Source organism: Balaenoptera physalus (assembly GCF_965194825.1).
Source record: "Balaenoptera physalus genome assembly, chromosome: 2".
Lineage (NCBI taxonomy): Eukaryota > Metazoa > Chordata > Mammalia > Artiodactyla > Balaenopteridae > Balaenoptera > Balaenoptera physalus.
Window position 1 is genome coordinate 14,357,629 of NC_138883.1, and position 19,078 is coordinate 14,376,706.

Here is a 19,078-nt window from a genome sequence, read left to right on the forward strand (position 1 = left end):
GTGCAGCACGTGGGATCTTAGTTCCTCGACCAGGGAATGAACCCGTGCCCCCTGCAGTGGAAGCACAGAGGCCTAACCACTGGACTGCCAGGGAAGACCCACAGCTGCTTTTTCTATACAAAATAAATTTTGGAAAGACTTAATAAAAGTAACTCAATAAATTAAAGAAAAAATTCCAAGGTACCTCGAATAGTTATTTTCATAGAGACAGAAAGTAGAATAGTGGTTGCCAGGGACTGAGGAGAAAGGGGGAATGGAGAGTTATTATTTAATGGGGACAGAGTTTCAGCTTTGCAAGATGAAATGAGTTCTGGAGATGGATGGTGGAGATGGCTGCGAAACAATATGAATGTACCACTTCATATGACTGAACGAAGATGGTAAATTTTATATGTAGTTTATTAAATTAAAAAGTTGTTTTAATCTGTCACATTAACTGTGGGTGAGATACCTGTTAAGGATTGGTGGAATTTAAAAAGCTAGAGGAATTCCACATCTAGGTTGTTTTCTAGTGGTCTTTAAGTTTTCTTACTTTCAGGAAACCAAAATCGGAAATAATAGGTAATTCTAAAATTTTAGGTGTAGTTTATGCAAGAAAGAGAACAAAGCATGCTGACCCATGACCGGTTCTCGAAGACGAAGGCTTTGGCATAGGTCAAAATATCAGAGAATGAATGCATGCTTATATTTAAAATTTAAAATTAACCGTTTAAGTTATGTATGTGTCTTAGATTGGGCTCCGGGGAAACAGGCTCTGAGATGGAGATTTGCATGCAGGAAGCTTGTTGGGGAGCGAGCGCTCTCGGAACCAGGCCTGGATGGGAGTGAGAGAGGCAGGACTAATAGAAGGAGAATTGAAGCTCCGGTCTCAGCCAATGGCGTGGGGATGCTAGCGCTGACCACCCTTCAGAGATGTGGCAGAGTGAGGCAGTTCGTGCTGGCCTCCTGCACTGACCAGACATCAGGTGTGGGCTACCCCCCAGCGGAGGGAGACATCGCCTTGAGCAAGGCGACTTCCTTTGGCTAGAAGTGAAGCCCGAGAGGTTCTCACCTGTCCACTCTCAGCAGGTGACACTTCCAGCTGGGGGATGTGATGGTCCCCAGCATCCACAACTGGGTGTGTCCATTTTTTGCATGTTTTCCCTTTTCAACAGATTTTTTTTAAATTGGCTGATTGACTTTCGGTCCAGATGGCTTCAGATAAGAGCGTCTTCACTGCTTACGCATGATCTTCTGAAGGTCTCACTGTGTTTGATCTTTACGTACGCCAGTTGTCCCATTTGTGATATATTTGGGTTGGCCAAAAAATGCGTTCAGGTTTTTTGTAAGATGTGGAAAAAAACCCGAACGCGCTTTTTGGCCAACCCAATAGCAAGCCTGTGAGGTTTAATCACAGTGGATACGTGTGTGAGGTGTTTGAAGCTCAAATGATGTTTGGGACTCCATCGACTTCTAAATACTTTCCAGTATATATTGGGTTGGCCAAAAAGTCCGTTCAGTTTCTTCTGTTAAAAACTCAAATGGGCTTTTTGGCCGACCCAATATTGCGATTCATGAACCTCTGATTTTTGCTTCTTAAATTTTCCAGACTTTTTTTTTGGCATTTGATGATTATTTTTCCTCCTTTGGTCCAACTCTCCATGTTTGTGCCAAAGGTCACCTTCCTCTCACATCATATGACCTGTAGTTCTTTATCTGCAGATTCTTCAGTTACTCTTCCATCTGCCACAAGTAACCATCGACTCCTGCTCCCCTTACTTTACATTTTCCATTTGGACCTGCCTGTTTATCCTGATCCTCAGGCTCTTGACATCAATGATGGCCAATCTCCAGGATACCTCAGTTCATTTTTAAATATACTCTTCCAGTCCTTAAAACAGAAGTCCTGTGTATGTGGTTGTGTTTATTATTATTATTATTTTTTACCATTTTTAAGTGTATAGTACCGTAACATTAACTATATTTATATTGTTGTACAAGCAATTTCTACAACTTTCTCATTTTGCAAAACTGAAGCTCCCATTTCCCCTCCCTCCAGTCCCTGGCAACCACCGTTCTCCTTTCTGTTTCTGTGAGTTAGGCTACTCGAAGTACTTCATATCCGTAATATCATACAGTATTTCTCATTTTTGACTGGCTTATTTCACTTAGCATCATGTCCTCAAGGGCCATCCACATTTAAAAGGAATTTCCTTTCTTTAAAAGGCTGAACAGTATTCCATCGTACGTATATAACACATTATCTGTTCATCTGTTGATGGACATTTGGGTTGTTTCCACCTTTCGGTTATTATGAATAATACTGCTATGAATGTGAGTGTGCAAGTTTTTATTTTTAAATACAGGTATATATATATATATATATATATATATATATATATATATATATATATATATTTTTAACATCTTTATTGGAGTATAATTGCTTAAATACAGGTATATATTTTTGTTTCTATCAGCTTGCTGTGCCCCAAATTGTAAATGCTAAAGAGGGAGTCTGAGTCCCTTTGCAAGTGTGGCCATAAACATAGCACAAGGATACTATGATTACCCCATGGTGTCTCATTTTCCTTTCGAGTTCTGGCACGTGCTAACCTTTTAGTAAGAATACTATTCAGTCTCGTTTCTACTTAGCCCTTCGTTTAGCCATGTTTTGTTGTTTCCTTGGTTTCAAATTTTATCTCTTTATGCGAACTGGGAGCTGAAGCCTTTCATTTGACTTGTGATCTTGTACATTCTGGAAGCTCATACATGTAATTGTGCAACAAATAAAGCAGCTGGAAGAAATCTTTCCTGAACAAAACCCAAGTGGGGCATTTGGGTGCGAGCCAAGATTTCAGCAGCTACAGAGGGAGATGTAAAAAGGCTGCCTATATTACAACAACAACAAATCACTTCTGGCCCCATAGGAATGTCCTTTAGGTAATGATCAAACAGAGGGTAGGGACCTTTACACATTTAATTACCTGACCACAAAACAAAGTATTTACTGTAACCTTCTGAGGTCTCTATACCAAGTTAATTACCATGATATACCTGAAGGTAGAACAACACTGTGACTCAGTACACTCAGCCATAGGGGGAAATTCCGAGGTTGCTCAGTCTGAACCTGGCCTCTCGTTAAATTGCTGTGTGGTCCTAGGCAAGACACTGTGAGTTTACCTTCCTGGGGTTCTATTCCTGCAACCAAAATTCAGAACTGTAATGCAAATGTAGTTACTGAACAACTAACAAATAATAAATGAAGCCCTGTGTTAACTGCCTGTTTATAGAGAAGAAAGTTTAATGTCCTACAGTGATCCAATGAGTCAAATTTCACTGGACATCTTGAAAGGATTGGTTATTTATTTTATTTATGTATATACATATACATCGGTCCAGGTTGACACATATAAAAGCAAAAGCTTGGACTGGAGGTATGTTTTAAAAAATGTAACGGAGCATCACAGGTTTTTAACCATTTATCAGTTCATTCAGCCAACATTAAGGAGGACCTGGGTCAGTGCTTCTCAAACTTTCGGTGCATGAGAATCACCTGGAGGACTTTTTAAACACCCCTCCTGGACCCCATCCTCAGAGATGCCCATTCAGTAGATATTGTGGCAGGGCCTGAAAATGTGCATATCTAGTAGCCACAATCCCAAGTAATACTGATACTGCTGGTATACAGAGCACGCTTTGGGTACCTGAGTTCCAGAGACACTCAGAATGCCAAGGTGAAGAAGGCACCGTCATGTCCATAGGGCAGATAGGATTATTACTGATAGTCTATGGTGTGATCATGTTAATCACATTGTGTCACGCTGTGTGCGCACATATGTGTTTTAAAGGCATTTCAGAGCACATAGCACATGCAGAAGCATGGAAAACTGAAGCCACATGACATGTTCAGGGATATGGAGTTTGTGTTACTGGGGCAAAGGGCACATGGCTGGCCAGGGGGATTACGGTTGCAGCTGGAAATAGGGCTGCTAATCAGCTAACACGATAAGATTAGTCTGGGTGATCCAGGTGAACCCAGTGTAATCACAAGGGTTCTTAAATGGAGAAGATGGAGGCAGGAGAGTCAGAATTAGGGAGACTGCAGTGTGAGAAGGACTCAGGCCAACATTGCTGGCTCTGAAGTTAGAGGAAGGGGGCCATGGGCCAAGGAATGCAGGCAGCTTCTAGAACCTGAAACAGGCAAGTGAATGGATTCTCCTGTAGGGCCACAGAAAGGAATGCAGCCCTGCTGATACCTTGATTGTATCCCAGTGAGACTCATTTCGGACTTCTGACCTCCAGAACTGTAACATAATAAATGTGTCATTTTAAACCACACGCACACACAATTACCTGTTTTCCATTGTTTTCCAGGTTCTTTTTCTATCCAATGAATAGTCAGCCACTCATCCTTGTCCAAAATGGTCTATCATTGTGAACAATTGGAATACAAAGACATTAACGATAAAAAGGCTTTATAGAAATAGGTTTTCTTATTACAAAAACAATGCATGCTTATTACGGAAACTATAGACAAAAAAAAAAAAAAAATGCACAGAATCCCACCCATTATTTAGAAAATCACTGCTAAAACCCCTAGAGACTAGCTTCTCAGATCCTTCTCTGTGTCTATGTGCATTTTTCCCTACTGAAATAGGGTCATGCCGTGTGTGTTTTGAAAACTAGTATAATTTGTTTAAGCAGTCTTCCAGTTGTCTCACATTTGCACTATCCCAACTTAACTCCCGTTGTTTGACATTTACTCTGTTCCCGGTAATCCCCTGTGGCTGATGCCTAAACTGAAAGGTGAGGAAGAACAGGAGTCAGCCAGGGAAAGAGGGCAGGCCGGAGGGATGGCCGTTCCAGGCCAGGGGCACTGCAGGTGAGGAGACCGTGGTGCCTGGGAGGAGTGGAGAGCTGTCCGGTCAGGCTGGAGCGTGGAGGGGGAAGGCTGAGGGGTGTGGAGGCTGGAGAGATTAGCAAATAAAAAGGGAAAAAGTCTGCAGCCTATCACCAAACGGTATACTTTGTTGTTTTCACCAACCTGATTTTGACTAAGTTGTTTTTGGCAAATTGCTGTCAGTCAAGTTATTTAGATCTGAATTAACAGGATTTGGGGCCTTAGGGATCCGGCAGTCTGCTGGAGCCGCTGGTGCAGGCCCTCAAGCCAGCTCTGCCCATCTTTTTCCTCGCTCACATTCAGTGATGTCACCTTGGTAGCTTGAAATCAGCAAATGCTGCAAATCAGGAAATTTTTCTTTTTTGCAGGAGAGCCAGTTCCCCAGCACATTGCTAGATGTGGCTAAGATGGAAGAAGTCCAGAATAAATGCCCTGGGTTTTTGGTGTGGGACTCGAACACTAAAGTCAGATACCAGGGCCAGGAAGCATTCACTTTGGAGTCAGAAGGACCAGGGTCTGAATCCTAACCATCACTTTCCTGCCACTTCCAGCAGAGTAATTAACTTCTCTAAGCCTCAGTTTCCTTATATGTGAAATGGGGTCGCTAATATTTAACTTGCAGATTAGTGATAAAAATTAAAACTTGAAAGACAGAAGCTATTATGATTATTACTACAATGAAGGAGGAGCATGAGGGCATTAAGTTCTTGGGGGTTTTTGGGGGGTTTTTTTCTTTGTTTTTTTTGCTGCACCGTGTGTCATACGGGATCTTTGTTCCCCGACCAGGGATCGAACCCGTACCCCCTGCAGAGGGGATGCAGAGTCTTAACCACTGGACTGCCAGGGAAGTCCCAAGTTAATTTTTTTTATTACGTGAAGTTTGAGTTGCTTTGGAGGCTTTTAGATTTAAAAAAATCCTGTAATAACAACGGTAGCTAACATTGTTGAGCGTTATTAACTATGTGTTTTTACATGTGTTATTTCAAAAGAAATAATTTACATGCGCTAATCCTCAAAAGAACTCTAGCGTAGATACCAGTGATATGATTACTCCCATTCTGTAGCTGAGGAGACTGAGGTTTAAGTAAGATAACTTTCTGATGGCCAGAGAGCTGCTGAGTGCAGAGACAGGACTTGGATGCGAGTTTGTCTGAATTCAGAGTCTACATTTTTAAACTGCATATGGGGTCTCCATTCATCAGAGACATCGAAGCTAGGTGGTACCCGTTTGTGAGTCCTGGGCGTAGTTGCCGGGCTGGGTTTGAGTGGATTATACCCGAAGGGTCTATAGAGTGAGAAGAGGAGAGGGCAAGGATGCAGCCCCGGGCAACACTGGTTTTTAAAAGGCAAGCTGAGGGCTTCCCTGGTGGCGCAGTGGTTGAGAATCTGCCTGCCAATGCAGGGGACACAGGTTCGAGCCCTGGTCTGGGAAGATCCCACATGCCGCGGAGCAGCTAGGCCCGTGAGCCACAATTACTGAGCCTGCGCGTCTGGAGCCTGTGCTCCGCAACGAGAGGCCGCGATAGTGAGAGGCCCGCGCACTGCGATGAAGAGTGGCCCCCACTTGCCACAACTAGAGAGAGCCCTCGCACAGAAACGAAGACCCAACACAGCCATAAATAATAAATAAATAAAATTAAAAAAAAAAAAAGGCAAGCTGAGAGTTTAGAGCAGGAAGGAAGGATCAACCGTTTCAGGTGCCACAGGGCAGAGTCATAAAAGGTAAGAATTAGAAAGGATTCCTTGGACTTGACAAGATGAACAACATCGATAATATTAACAAATGCAGTTTGGATAAGGTAATGGCGGCAGAAGCCAGGTTGCTTTGGTCGAGGAGTGAATTGATGGCGAGCAAGTAGAGAGAAGTGGCGGAAACGACTTTTGAAGAATCAGCTGCTAGAGAAGTAACTGGGAATCTAGGGAGATATTTAACAACATATATGTGTTGGGAAGAAAGAGTAAGTATTGATAGAAGTGAAGGTATAGGAACGCGATTGAAGGAGCCTAGTGCCTTAGGAGGTGGTTGGTGGGATCCAAAGCCTGGCCGGAGAATTATGACTGGACTGATCTTGTGTTTGGGTCATGTGGGCTGGGTGTGTTAGGAGGAATGAGGAGGCAGAGAATTGAGGATACTGGTCAGTATAACTACAGGCTGGCCCTGTGGGCTCTAGGCTAGGGAGAGGACAAGTAAAACTGGACGGCCCTTCATAGACTGAGAGAACGTTAAGCGGTCAGGGTCCTAGGAGTCTCAGAAGATGTTGAAAGGAAGGTGGGAATAAATGAGCAGTAGAGTCGTAAGAATGGCGAGTTATCCACAGTGAATGGGATCTTGACACTCAACAGTTCATATGCAGAGAAGTTCTGAATAGTTGACAAGGCCCCTGGTCTTGCCATTAAGTTCAGTTTTTGAAGCAGAGTAGAGGTGAAGGTCATCAGAATTGAGGAGATCAAGGGACTCAAGGCCTAGAATTGTGGTTGAGACCTCACACTGGTGTCCTTCATCTGATAAGAGTGCATCTTTTTATAGTTCTTTGTTATTAATCCAAATGTTTATGTCTAAAAAGGTCCCCGCCTTTGGAATTAGCAGATGCAAACTTTTTTTTTTTTTTTTTTTGGCTGCATTGGGTCTTTGTTGCTGTTCGCGGGCTCTCTCTAGTTGCGGCGAGCGGGGGCTACTCTTCGTTGCGGCATGCGGGCTTCTCATTGTGGTGGCTTCTCTTGTTGCGGAGCACGGGCTCTAGGTGCGCGGGCTTCAGTAGTTGTGGCACGTGGGCTCAGTAGTTGTGGCTCGGGGGCTCTAGAGCACAGGCTCAGTAGTTGTGGCGTGCGGTATCCTCAGCCATTGAGAAGCTAGGATCTTGAGTTCTGAAGGGAGAAGGCCTGGATTTGAATGCTGGCTCCGTCACTTACAAGCTGACTGACCTCGGGCAAGGGACTTCTCTAATCTTCAGAGCGCTTAACTATGAAACAGTGAGAGAACATGTACCCATCTTGTTATAAGGCGGTAAAGAATCATCTACATAAAGTGCCTAGCCCAGTAGCTGGCACGTGGCAAATGCTTAACAAATGACAGCTGCTATTATTATTATTATTAACACTATTCTTCAGAAAGTGTAAGCTGTACATTTCCCAAAAGGAGAAAAAATGAATCTAGGACTTTTATATTCTTCCCCTACCAATCCCAGGAAGAGGTTCCTAAGAAAAAGTTGAAGATTCTATCAGATTTCCCGGCCACCAAGTAAAGAATATGTCACTCCCCAAGAGGAGTGTTTATACCCTAACTGGGAGGGACATCTTTATTTTTTATTATTTATTTATTTTATTGAAGTATAGTTGATTTACAATGTTGTGTTAATTTCTACTGTACAGCAAAGTGATTCAGTTATACACATATATACATTCTTTTTCATATTCTTTTCCATTATGGTTTATCTCAGGATATTGAATACAGTTCTCTGTGTTAAACAGTAGGTCCTTGTTGTTTATCCATTCTATACATAATAGTTTGTATCGGGCTTCCCTGGTGGCTCAGTGGTTAAGAATCTGCCTACCAATGCAGGGGACACGGGTTCGAGCCCAGGTCTGGGAAGATCCCGCATGCCGCGGAGCAACTAAGCCCATACGCCACAACTGCTGAGCCTGTGCTCTAGAGCCTGCAAGCCACAACTACTGAGCCTGCATGCCACAACTACTGAAGCCCACACGCCTAGAGCCTGTGATCTGCAACAAAGAGAAGCCGCTGCAATGAGAAGCCCGCGCACCACAATGAAGAGTAGCCTCCGCTCGCCGCAACTAGAGGAAGCCCCTGCGCAGCAACAAAGACCCAATGCAGCCAAAAATAAATCTAAAAAATAAATAAATTTCTTAAAAAAAAAAAAAAGAAAGAAAAGATACCTGCATCCCAATGTTCGTTGCAGCACTACTTACAATAGCCAAGATAGGGGAGCATCCGTTGACAGAGAAATGGATAAAGAAGATGTGTACATACATACAATGGAATATTAATTACTCAGCCATAAAAGGGAATGAAATAATGCCATTTGCAGCAACATGGATGGACCTAGAGGTTATCATACTAAGTGAAGTAAATCAGACAGAGAAAGAGAAACATCATATGATATCACTTATATGTGGGATCTCATAAAAAAAAAGATACAAATGAACTTATTTACAAAACAGAAACAGACTCACAAATCTTGAAATCAAACTTACTGTTACCAAAGGGGAAACGTAGGGGGAAGTGATAAATTAGGAGATTAGGGTTAACATCTACACACTACTATATATAAAATAGATAACTAACAAGGACCTATTGTATAACACAGGGAACTGTACTCAATATTCTGTAATAACCTATATGGGAAAGAATCTGAAAAAGAATGGAGATATATATATATATATATATATATAACTATAACTATATATATATATAACTATATATATAACTATATATATAACTGATATATATATATATAACTGATTCAGTTTGCTGTACACCGGAAACTAACACATTGTAAATCAACTATACTCCAATAAAAATTTAAAAAAAAAAAAGAATTACTCAGAAAAGTAATATAAGAGGTATGCAAGGAGAAGAAAGCATTTCTTGTGTAACGATAAAAATGAGTTACTCGATAGGAAGGACCACCTTGAAAATTATACTAATTTGCTACTAAATTAATTTGCTATTTGCTGGAAGCTATTTTCAGGAAATGATACCTTGTTCTTTGCAGGCCCAACTCCAACTTTCATATTTAAAAGATGCATTTACCAAGGTCTCATACTTGGATGAACTCCTGATGCGTATTCAGAAGGTACTGATGGGAGAGAAATGGATGAGCACACACCTTTAAAACTGTAATATGTTGGTCATTTCTTTCAATTTATATTCACTGACCAGATGAAGGTTTTTATTTGAGCCCTATCTGCAAGAGTATAAGAATAGTTCACCTTGTCTTACAAGAAGTAAAACAGCAGAACAGTTTTGTTTTACTTTCAAAGTTAGGTACATCCCTAAACAATATCAATTTGTACCAAATCCCTAACCCTGTACTTCCCCTCCCCCACTGCCTTCTCCAACACACACAGTGCAATACACAGAGCTAGCAAGAGGTAAATCTGGCCAGTACACCCCAGAATGGTCCAGAAAAATACTCCTTATCATGGGGCCTAAGGCCAGTGGGCTGATACCCAAAGCCGGGTCCCAGAAATAACAAAAATGAAACCAGGAGATCAGGTTCCAACCAGGACTTTCTTAAGGCCCGGGTGTCAACACCTAAGGGTTGGATGGGAGGAAGCAACTAGAAGCCCGAGAGTAAGAGCAGAGGGGTCAGCCATGCAGGAGGTGCTCAGGCTGGATTTCCGGTCGGGAGGGCCAGTGCTGGGCAGCAGTGTCCCCAGCACCCAAGCTGGCTTGCGGTCTCCTTCCTTGTATTCATTCATCTGGCCCAGCGGTTCTGTACGTGTGGTCCCCGGCCCCAAGGGGTCTATGAGGTCCAAACTATTTTCATAATGCTAAGGCACTGTGTGCCTTGTCTCACTCTCTTGACATTTGCATTGATGATGCAAAATCTGTGGTAGGTAGCACTGCATGAATCGTTTCACCTGTTTTTAGCATAAATCAAGGCAGTAATACCAAATTGTACTGATAATCATTGTATTCTTCGCCACTTTGCCCTCACAGCTAAAAAAAAAAAAAAAGAAAAGTCAGTTTCACTTGAGTATCCTTGATGAAGCAATAAAAAATTGTTTTATTAAATCTTAATTCTCAAGTGCACATCTTTTTAACATTCTGGGAAGTACCCATACTGCATTTCTGTCACACGTGGAGGCACGATGATTGTCTCCAGGAAAAGCTCTTGCCCAGTTGTTTAAGTTGAGATCTAGACTGGCCACTGTTTTAATGGAACACTATTTTTATTTGAAAGAATGACTGACAGACAAACTACGGTTATTTAGACTTGAGTACTTGGTCGACATTTTCTTAAAAATGAACGAAGTGAGCCTGTCATTTCAAGGAAAACAACTGTGACAGTATTTGTTGCCAATGCTAAAATTCAAGCTCTCAAGTGAAAATTAAAATTTCGGAAACTTATATCTGCCACTGTGAGCTTGACAGTTTCTCAATACTTAAAGACTTTTCTGATAAATTCAGTGGTGATATTAACAAATGTAGTTTTTAAAATATTGTATAATGAAATGTGTTAACATTTAGAAGATAACCAATGCATGGTGTTACAAAATCATGGTTGGGTAAAAGATCCATTGAAAATACAAAATACACCAAAGGATTTTAATGTAGCAAAGTATGAAAAGTTAATTGATATGATTTCAAATTATACATTGCAGCTAGCCTGTAAGAAATTACCACTTACTGAGTTATGGTATAATATCAAAAGGAATATCTACAGTTATATGAAAAGACTATTAAAATACTCCTCCCTTTTCAACTACATATCTGTGTGAGGCTGTATTTTTCTTTATATACCACAATCAGAATGCCACAAAGGGATTTCAGAAGCAGATAGGAGAATCCAGCTGTAATGTATTAAGAATTTTAAAGGCGTGCAAAAATGTAAAATAATTCTCTTACCACAGTTTTTTGGTTTGTTTTGGAAAGTTTACTTAGTTTTCATTTTAAAAATTTATGTTAAAACGTAATTAACTTATTTTTAAATGAATTAATCTTTTAAATTTTTCTCAGTTTTAATTTCTAGTATGGTAACAATTGATAGATATAACGCATGTAAACAGAAGCCTTTGGAGTTCTGAGTTTTTAAGAGTTTAAAGGAATCCTGAAGGCAAAAAGTTTGAGAACCACTGGTTTAGTACATATAGAATACTTACCATGTACTGGGCCTGCGCTGGTACAGGGATAGTATGGTGCACTGGACAGACACGGGCCCTGCGCTCAGAGCTAGCAGTCACCTACAATTAAACAGATAGTTCCCATAGAGTGGGAAGTGTCATGATAGGAGAAGCACAAAGTGATATGGTAGCACCTGGCCCTTTTTAGGGAAGACTTCCAGGAGGAATTAATGTCTCTGGTGATGCTTGAAGGATGAGTAAGAGTTAGCCAGGCAAAGAGAGCTTGATTGCTTTGGGTATATGGAAAAGCATGTGCAGAGGTCGCCATGTGAGAGATCATGACTTCACTGCAGAAATAAAAGAAGTCGTGTGTAACAGGAGCACAGAGTGGAGGGATGGTGAGATGTGAAGCTGGACTAGAAGACAGTAGCCAGGTCGTGAAGGGCTTTGTGAGTGTGTGAGGACCTCCCCCTAGGGGAAATGGAGGATCCCGGGGGAGGGCGTTAAGTCAGGAGAGTGACTTCAGATTGCATTTTAGGCAGATCTCTCTGGCTGTAGAGAATGGAGGTCTAGAGGCAGGGAGACCGGTTAGGGGTCACCATGGCAACCAAATCAAGAGATGATGGAACCTGGGCTAGGGTATGGCCCTGGTGTTGGAGAGATGTGGACAGACTTAAGGGAGATTTGTGTGAAGTTTACAGATCTAGGTAAATAGATTGGGTGTGGTTTAGGAGGGAAGGGTAGGCATCAGGACTAAATTTAGTTCATTTGTATCATTTTTGTAGATTACACATATAAGAGATGAACAAATGAACTTATTTACAAAACAGAAATAGACTCATAGACATAGAAAGCAAACTTGGGGTTACCAAAGGGGAAAGTGGGGGAGAGGGATAAATTAGGAGTTTGGAATTAACAGATACACAGATACATGCTACTATATATAAAATAGATAAACAGCAAGGACCTACTGTATAACACAGGGGACTATATTCAATATCTTGTTATAACCTATAATGGAAAAGAATCTGAAAAAAGATTTTATATATATATATATATCTGATTCAAATATATATATATATCTCTGAATCTGTTTGTTGTACATTTGAAAACAACACAACATTGTAAATCAACTATACTTCAATTAAAAAAATTTTTTTTACAAGACTGAATTTAGGTTTCAGTTTTAGCACCTGGGAGTAACGATAATGCTCACTGACAGAGGGAAAACAGAAGGTACAGGTTGTAAAAGGGGGAGGATGTATTCCATTTGAGCCATCTCTGACCTATCCAAGAGGAGATGCCCAGTCAGCATTTGGATATGTGGTTCTGAAGCTGAGGAGGAAGAGCTGGACAAGAGACATAGATTTGAGAGTTATTAGTATATAAATGGTAACTGAAGGCATAGGATGAGTGAGATCTTGCCCAGAGAAGGATTTAAACAAGAAGGGAAGACTATCTTAAGAGAGAACCATGGGGAGTACCAACATTTAGGAATAAACAAAGAAAGAGTGTGCAAAGTTGGCTGGGAAAAGTGCCCAGAGAATTAAGAGAATCCAGAGACTATGTGGTCATTGAGACCAAGGAGATAGAGGAAGAAGGAGGGGTCAGTGATGACCAGTGTTGTCAAGAAGTCAGTGAAATGATTAAGAGAGTCTTCTAGATTGAGCAACAAGAAAGTAGTTGTTGAGTCATTGACTGTATCCAGAGCAACGTCAATGGAGCGTTAGGCTCCAATAGCTGGAAGAGAGAGGAAGAGAAGAGAGGAGGGGGTTGGTGGAGGACAGGAGGGGAAAGATAGAAAAAGGTGTGGTGGGTGAGTGGGGAGAGAGAGAGGGATGTTGAGATGTGAGATTATTATAATTCTATGGGAAGGAGCCCATAGAGAGAGAAGGTTGAAGATGCAAGAGGCAAGGGGAAATCAATGGTGAGGTTCCAGAAGACTTAGGAGGGAAGGGGATTTGGAGAACAGGTGGAGGGAAGCTATGTCTCCAACAGAGAACCAAGTTTCAATTAAGGCATAGGGTACAGTGAGCATTAGCTGAAGAAGATGTAGGATAGTTTAGTTAGAAACGGAAGTTCCGTGGTGCCCATTGGAGAGGTTTAGGAGGAGAGCAGTGGGAGTTTGGATCAAAGGAGAAAAAAAACAGAGCAGCGTGAGGAAGAAGACAGGGAAGACAAAGGCTAGAGGGGCTCACCAGAGTGGCCAAGTAGAACAGTTACATGAGGAGAAAGGCAGGATACACAGAGAGCTGGATCTTATTTTAGATATTGGTAATTAAATTACAGATATTGGTAATTTAATCTTTTCTTTTTACACAATGATGCATTTGTATCACAACCTAAAAATTACCCTCAATAATAGTGATTCATTTTTTTTTTAACCAAAATATTTTCTAGCCAATTCAAATTATTCCTGTGTGTTCTGTTGTTTAATTTTATGTTCACCGGGTTAAATCTTCATCTATGCTCCTGACATTGAGTTCCCTATGTAGAAAAATCTATTCATTATGAACACATTTATTGCTCTATTGATTAAAACGCAGAGAACCGAAAATTAAATGTAGTGCATTTCTATTTTGGAAAAAAAGTGGATGAATGGGTACTATTTTCTTGAATACACCGTGTTTGTCTTAGATAATTAATAGTCCAGATTCATAGGCTAACAGATGCCAATCCTTGCTTGTTTTGATACTTGTTCCTTATTGAAAGGGATGCTTCCTAAGACTTGTACATGCCATGTTCTGCATCAGGGGAAATGATAAGACAGATGTAATGGAGACAGTTGCTTTTGGGGCACAGCTAAGCTAAGTGATCAACAGAGACGTTGGTCTCCAAAATCTATTTCTCTGAGGTTAATTATGCAAAGTATGAAACAGTTTCTTTGTTGAAATTGTGAAATAAAATATCTCAAGTAGCTTCAGTATAAGATTAAGCCATTAAATACTTATAGATTCCAAGTCTACAGCCCTCTACTAAATATTTATTGTATTTAAGACTTTGGTGTTTGTTCCAGATACATTCTTTAATGTCATATCCTAATTTCTCTAAATTTCTAATATTGGTAAATGAGAATATCCCTGTGTTGTGTACTTATAAGTGTGGACTACAGTACAGTACAAGGGCACCTGTCAAATGAGAAATCTGCAGTTAATACTTAGTGGATCTGATCAGGAGGTCAGAGTTTATTTTTTTATTTCTTCCCAGTGTAACCCCCAAGAGGCCGTCTGTTCCATTTCTTAACATGTATAGTGGATTCTCCTGTCAATATCCAGTCTGGGGCAGAGTAATGGAGAGAGCTTTGTCTTCCATGCCACCTAATCCCATCTGGCTCCCAGCCCCACCATCTCTGTTATAAACAGAAGCCCCTCCACTCTTTCTGGGTGTCTCATGCCTATTCTACTTGGATCTTCATTTGTTCTGACTTGGCCTCCACTCTTCCCCTCACTCAGGCTTTCCAAGGACATCCTTGGAATCTTTCTTTCATTGTAAGTGAACTTCCCTGCATCCTTAACTGAGTGGTAGAACATTGCATCTTCCTTCTTGCTTTAGCTGACATTCAGCTCTTCTTCAAGAGCTTTGCCCAGTTGGTCTTTTGAGGGAACACTACTTCAGAAGCACGATGCTGTTTGGAGACCAACATTTCCCACCCTATGGGAAATGTTTTTGATCATCCCGAATCTGATTGATTTGCTTTCTGTGTCCATGGCACTGTCATCCATCAAGTTCCAGATCACCTGCATCACATACAGCCTCTGACATCATCCTGGGTGCTACCCAGTACTTTAGATTTTCAGTTCCTTCGCCCTCTCAGTTCCAGTGACCTTCATCTCCATTACTTTAGCTGACTGCTCACTTAGCAGGACCATTGTTTGGTCCTGGTAATGTCTGGACCATTACCAGGAAGTGCACCATTTCTAAAATCTCACATTCAAATAACTCTTTTCTGTGAGCCAGGACCTCTGATACCGTATTGAGTGGTAGGGTTGGTAGTGGGCATCCATGTTGTATTTCTGGCTTTTTATGCAAATGCTTCTAAGTCTTTATATCACCATTTAGTATGATATTGCTATAGGGTTTTGGTGGAAGGAAAAAAATGCTTTATATTCCAGATCTGCTCAATTTTTTCATTTGTCAATAGATGTTGGGCTTCTGTGAATTTTTTTTTTCCTACACATGTGAAGTTCTCATATTGTTTTTCTCCCTTAATCTGATATTTACAGCATTAAATTTATTTTCTCCTCCATTTTTCCTCTCCTTTTGAAACTTCTTTAATGTTAGCGCTTTCCCTTACATCTTCTCCTTAATTTTTTCCCCTTACATCTGTCTCCTTAATTTTCCTTTCAGTTTTTCCCCCTATCTTTTTTTTTATCTCTCTCTACTGCATCCTGGGAGATTTTCTTAGTTTTGCCTTCCAGTTCATTAAATCTCTCTTAAGCTGTATGAAACTTGCTAATTATATTTTTTCATTACAAGATTTTCTGTTGGTTTCTTTTCATTTCTACCTCTTTTTCTTTCACACCCTTCTGATTTCACAGTCTTGTTTGATAGCTGTTAGTCCCTCCATTATGATGACTTTGAGGATTTTAAAAGTCTTTTTCAGAGTGTTCTATTATAGCTATTTCCTCAGATGTGAATTGTCTCTTTTGTCAGAGTGCATTTAATCATGCTGCATATCCTTGCATATTTTGTAGTTTTCTTTTCTTTTCTTGAGAGATTACCTCCCCTGTGGATCTGCTCTACAAGGGTTCTCTCTGAAGGGTGGTTTTGAGATTTCCTCAATCCCAGACCCAGGAATTTCTTAGCTCTGAAACAAGTCATAAAATAAGCATGGCTTGGGAATCCTACTACAGGGACGTAAAAATTTCTGTGCCCACGTGTGATTCAGACTCAGTTGCTAGTGAGATATATGCATCTTATCTTCATTTCTAGTCACAGGTAATGTGGGGTCTTGATCCTAACCGAAAAAAAATGGAACTCTTCTCACCCCACCCTACCCCTGATATCTGTGAGGCATATTCAGTCCCTTTCCCTTTGCAGATGTAGAAACCTCAGACCCCTCCAGTCTTTCTGGCGCCTGCCCCCACCCCATCCTCACAATGGCCACAGAGTCTTCGTCATTACTTAGCACCATGGGCTTATGATCCTTTTCTATTCAGAGACTTTCCTGTCTTGTTTTTGAAAATGGTTTCAATTGGTAAAGGTCCCAGCAGAAAATAGAGCATCACTCAGATACTTAAATTCAAGAGATTTTAATGAAGAAACTATTTACAGAAGTATGGACAGGAATAAAGAATCCAACAAGGTCATTTGAGGTACCAGGGACTAGGAAGCTGTCACCACTCCCAGTCTGAAGGGACAAGGGAGAGAATGTTATTATTGGAGGCCAGGGACAGCTGGAGCTATGGAGGAGGGTAGAAGCTGAGTTTGGAGGGAAGTAGCCACTACCAGAAGGAAGACCTGAGGCAGGGAGGGAGCAGGAAAGAAATACCCCATCCTCTCTCCTCCTCTTCTCCTATCTCTTGCTGGTAACTTCTGTTGGCCAAACCCAGCTGGAAGGCACCAGCAAGGAAGCCCAGGTAATAGGGCCCAGAGGGGCACAGAGCAAGGCAGGGAATGGATTGGAGGGATATGAAAGTAGAGAATAAATAAATAATACAAGGCTTATGTGATTTTTTGTTAAAAAAAATTTCATTTGTTATTTCTATATGTTGCAGCAGACTGAGAATTTTCAGCAAGTGTTCACCCTGCCATGTTGACTCAGAAGTCTAATAATCCCTACTCCATCCTCTTACTCAGCTGAATCTCTCATTCGGGCACACCCCTAACATTTGCAGGGCCTGGGGCAAGGTACAAACAGAAGCCCACATGCTATATGTCTACAGATATGAAAATTATAAATCAAGGTAAACTATTAGGTAAAATATGTTTTATCTTCCTACCTTGACAAATATACTGTAATAATGACTCGAAGGCAAAGCTGTGATTTGGAACTCATCGGTTCCTGGGAGAGCCACGTGGGGCACTCACGGCATGGGGGAGAGCTGGCCTCTGTCCCTGGCTCTGCTCCAGGTGATAAGGAGCCTCACATGCACTTGTGTGGACACCCAGCCCTCACATCCCACCTTAATCCACATGACCTACGAACAGCCACCCTTCGGGTGGACCCTCAGGAAGAGGCCTGCACAGGCACTGAAAGCGTGCTTAGGGCTGCTTGGGTAGGGAATCCTAGGGTCCCAGGTACCTGGAATGGGGTCTGAAAGGTGGAGGATGTAGGATGTAGGGGTGGGCACATCTCGTTCGTCTTGCAAACTCCCTTTGTGGAGAGGGCTGCAGCCAGAGAAGGGCCAGAGCAGAGGCCTCTAATATTCAGGGCCCAGGGCAGGGTCCCCGCTGGCCTGGGTTTAGTGCTGGTCCCATTGCACCTGATCTTCATCTTCATCAGGACCTCCAGTCCTTTCTCTTCTCTGTGTTTTTCTCAGACTGTGAGCCTCCCCGCCTGGTCTGGGTCCTCTGGTCCATCACGCTCTCAGCAAGGCCCTCAACTTCCTAGCCCCCTTGTCCTTCCATCATTCGTACCCAGCAACCCGAGTCTCCGTCTTCCTGCTTTACGCTCGGCTTGGTGAGGGCCTGCCATGGGAACAGTATAAGCAGTATACACATCCCAGTTGGACCTCTGGGCCACCAGCTTCTTCCTGGTTCCCCCGAAACATTTTCGAAACTTCGCCACTCTTCTCAGGCTCCTGCCCCACCTCTTCTCTGTCACTCTCATCAAATGGCCTGGCTTCCCATTTCTCTAAGAAAAGAGAAGTCACCAAAGCCACAGTGTCTTTTTTTTTTTTTTTTTAATTTATTTATTTATTTATTTATTTTTGGCTGTGTTGGGTCTTCGTTTCTGTGCGAGGGCCTTCTCCAGTTGCGGCAAGCGGCGGCCACTCCTCATCGCAGTGCGCGGGCCTCTCACTGTCGCGGCCTCTCTTGTTGCGGAGCAGAGGCTCCAGACCCGCAGGCTCAGCAATTGTGGTTCACGGGCCCAGCCGCTCCGCGGCATGCGGGATCCTCCCGGACCAGGGCTCGAACCCGTGTCCCCTGCACCGGCAGGCGGACTCCCAACCACTGCGCCACCAGGGAAGCCCGCCACAGTGTCTTTTACTTCCTGCCTCCCCCCCCTCCCCCCCCACCGCTCTGCAGTTTTACTGGACACTGTTGACAATGATGGTGAGGATAAGGATGGAGGATAATGGCTAACTTTTTCCACCCCTAAGCCCCACCTGCCGCCATGATGCCTTCCAATCCTGTCTCAGAGGTGAAGGGGCTGCTTCCCCGCCTCCCAGCCTCTGGCAGATCCTTCCACCATGACTTTGGATTCTGCCCCTTCCTGCTTGCTGG

At 42.2% G+C, this 19,078-nt stretch overlaps 1 protein-coding gene and 1 long non-coding RNA gene across 14 annotated transcripts in view; one reads left to right on the top strand and one right to left on the bottom strand.

Moving 5' to 3' along the window:
• The window catches only part of EFCAB11 (EF-hand calcium binding domain 11), a 228,639-nt gene that overhangs the window by 83,724 nt on the left and 125,837 nt on the right, over nucleotides 1-19,078 (top strand). Inside the window, exon 6 of one of the 13 annotated variants that reach the window (XM_082451441.1) lies at nucleotides 7-5,975. The exons of the other annotated variants lie outside the window; for them this stretch is intronic. Within the exon in view, the coding sequence (XP_082307567.1) occupies nucleotides 7-40 (34 nt within the window). The 3' untranslated portion in view covers nucleotides 41-5,975. Of the gene's footprint in view, nucleotides 1-6; nucleotides 5,976-19,078 lie in introns of those variants that run through there. 13 annotated transcript variants of the gene reach the window in all.
• On the bottom strand, nucleotides 6,530-18,820 carry LOC309655802. Its single transcript, XR_014261007.1, has 2 exons — nucleotides 9,602-18,820; nucleotides 6,530-7,842 (listed from the first exon to the last, which is right to left on the bottom strand). It is a non-coding gene; the product is annotated as an uncharacterized lncRNA (long non-coding RNA).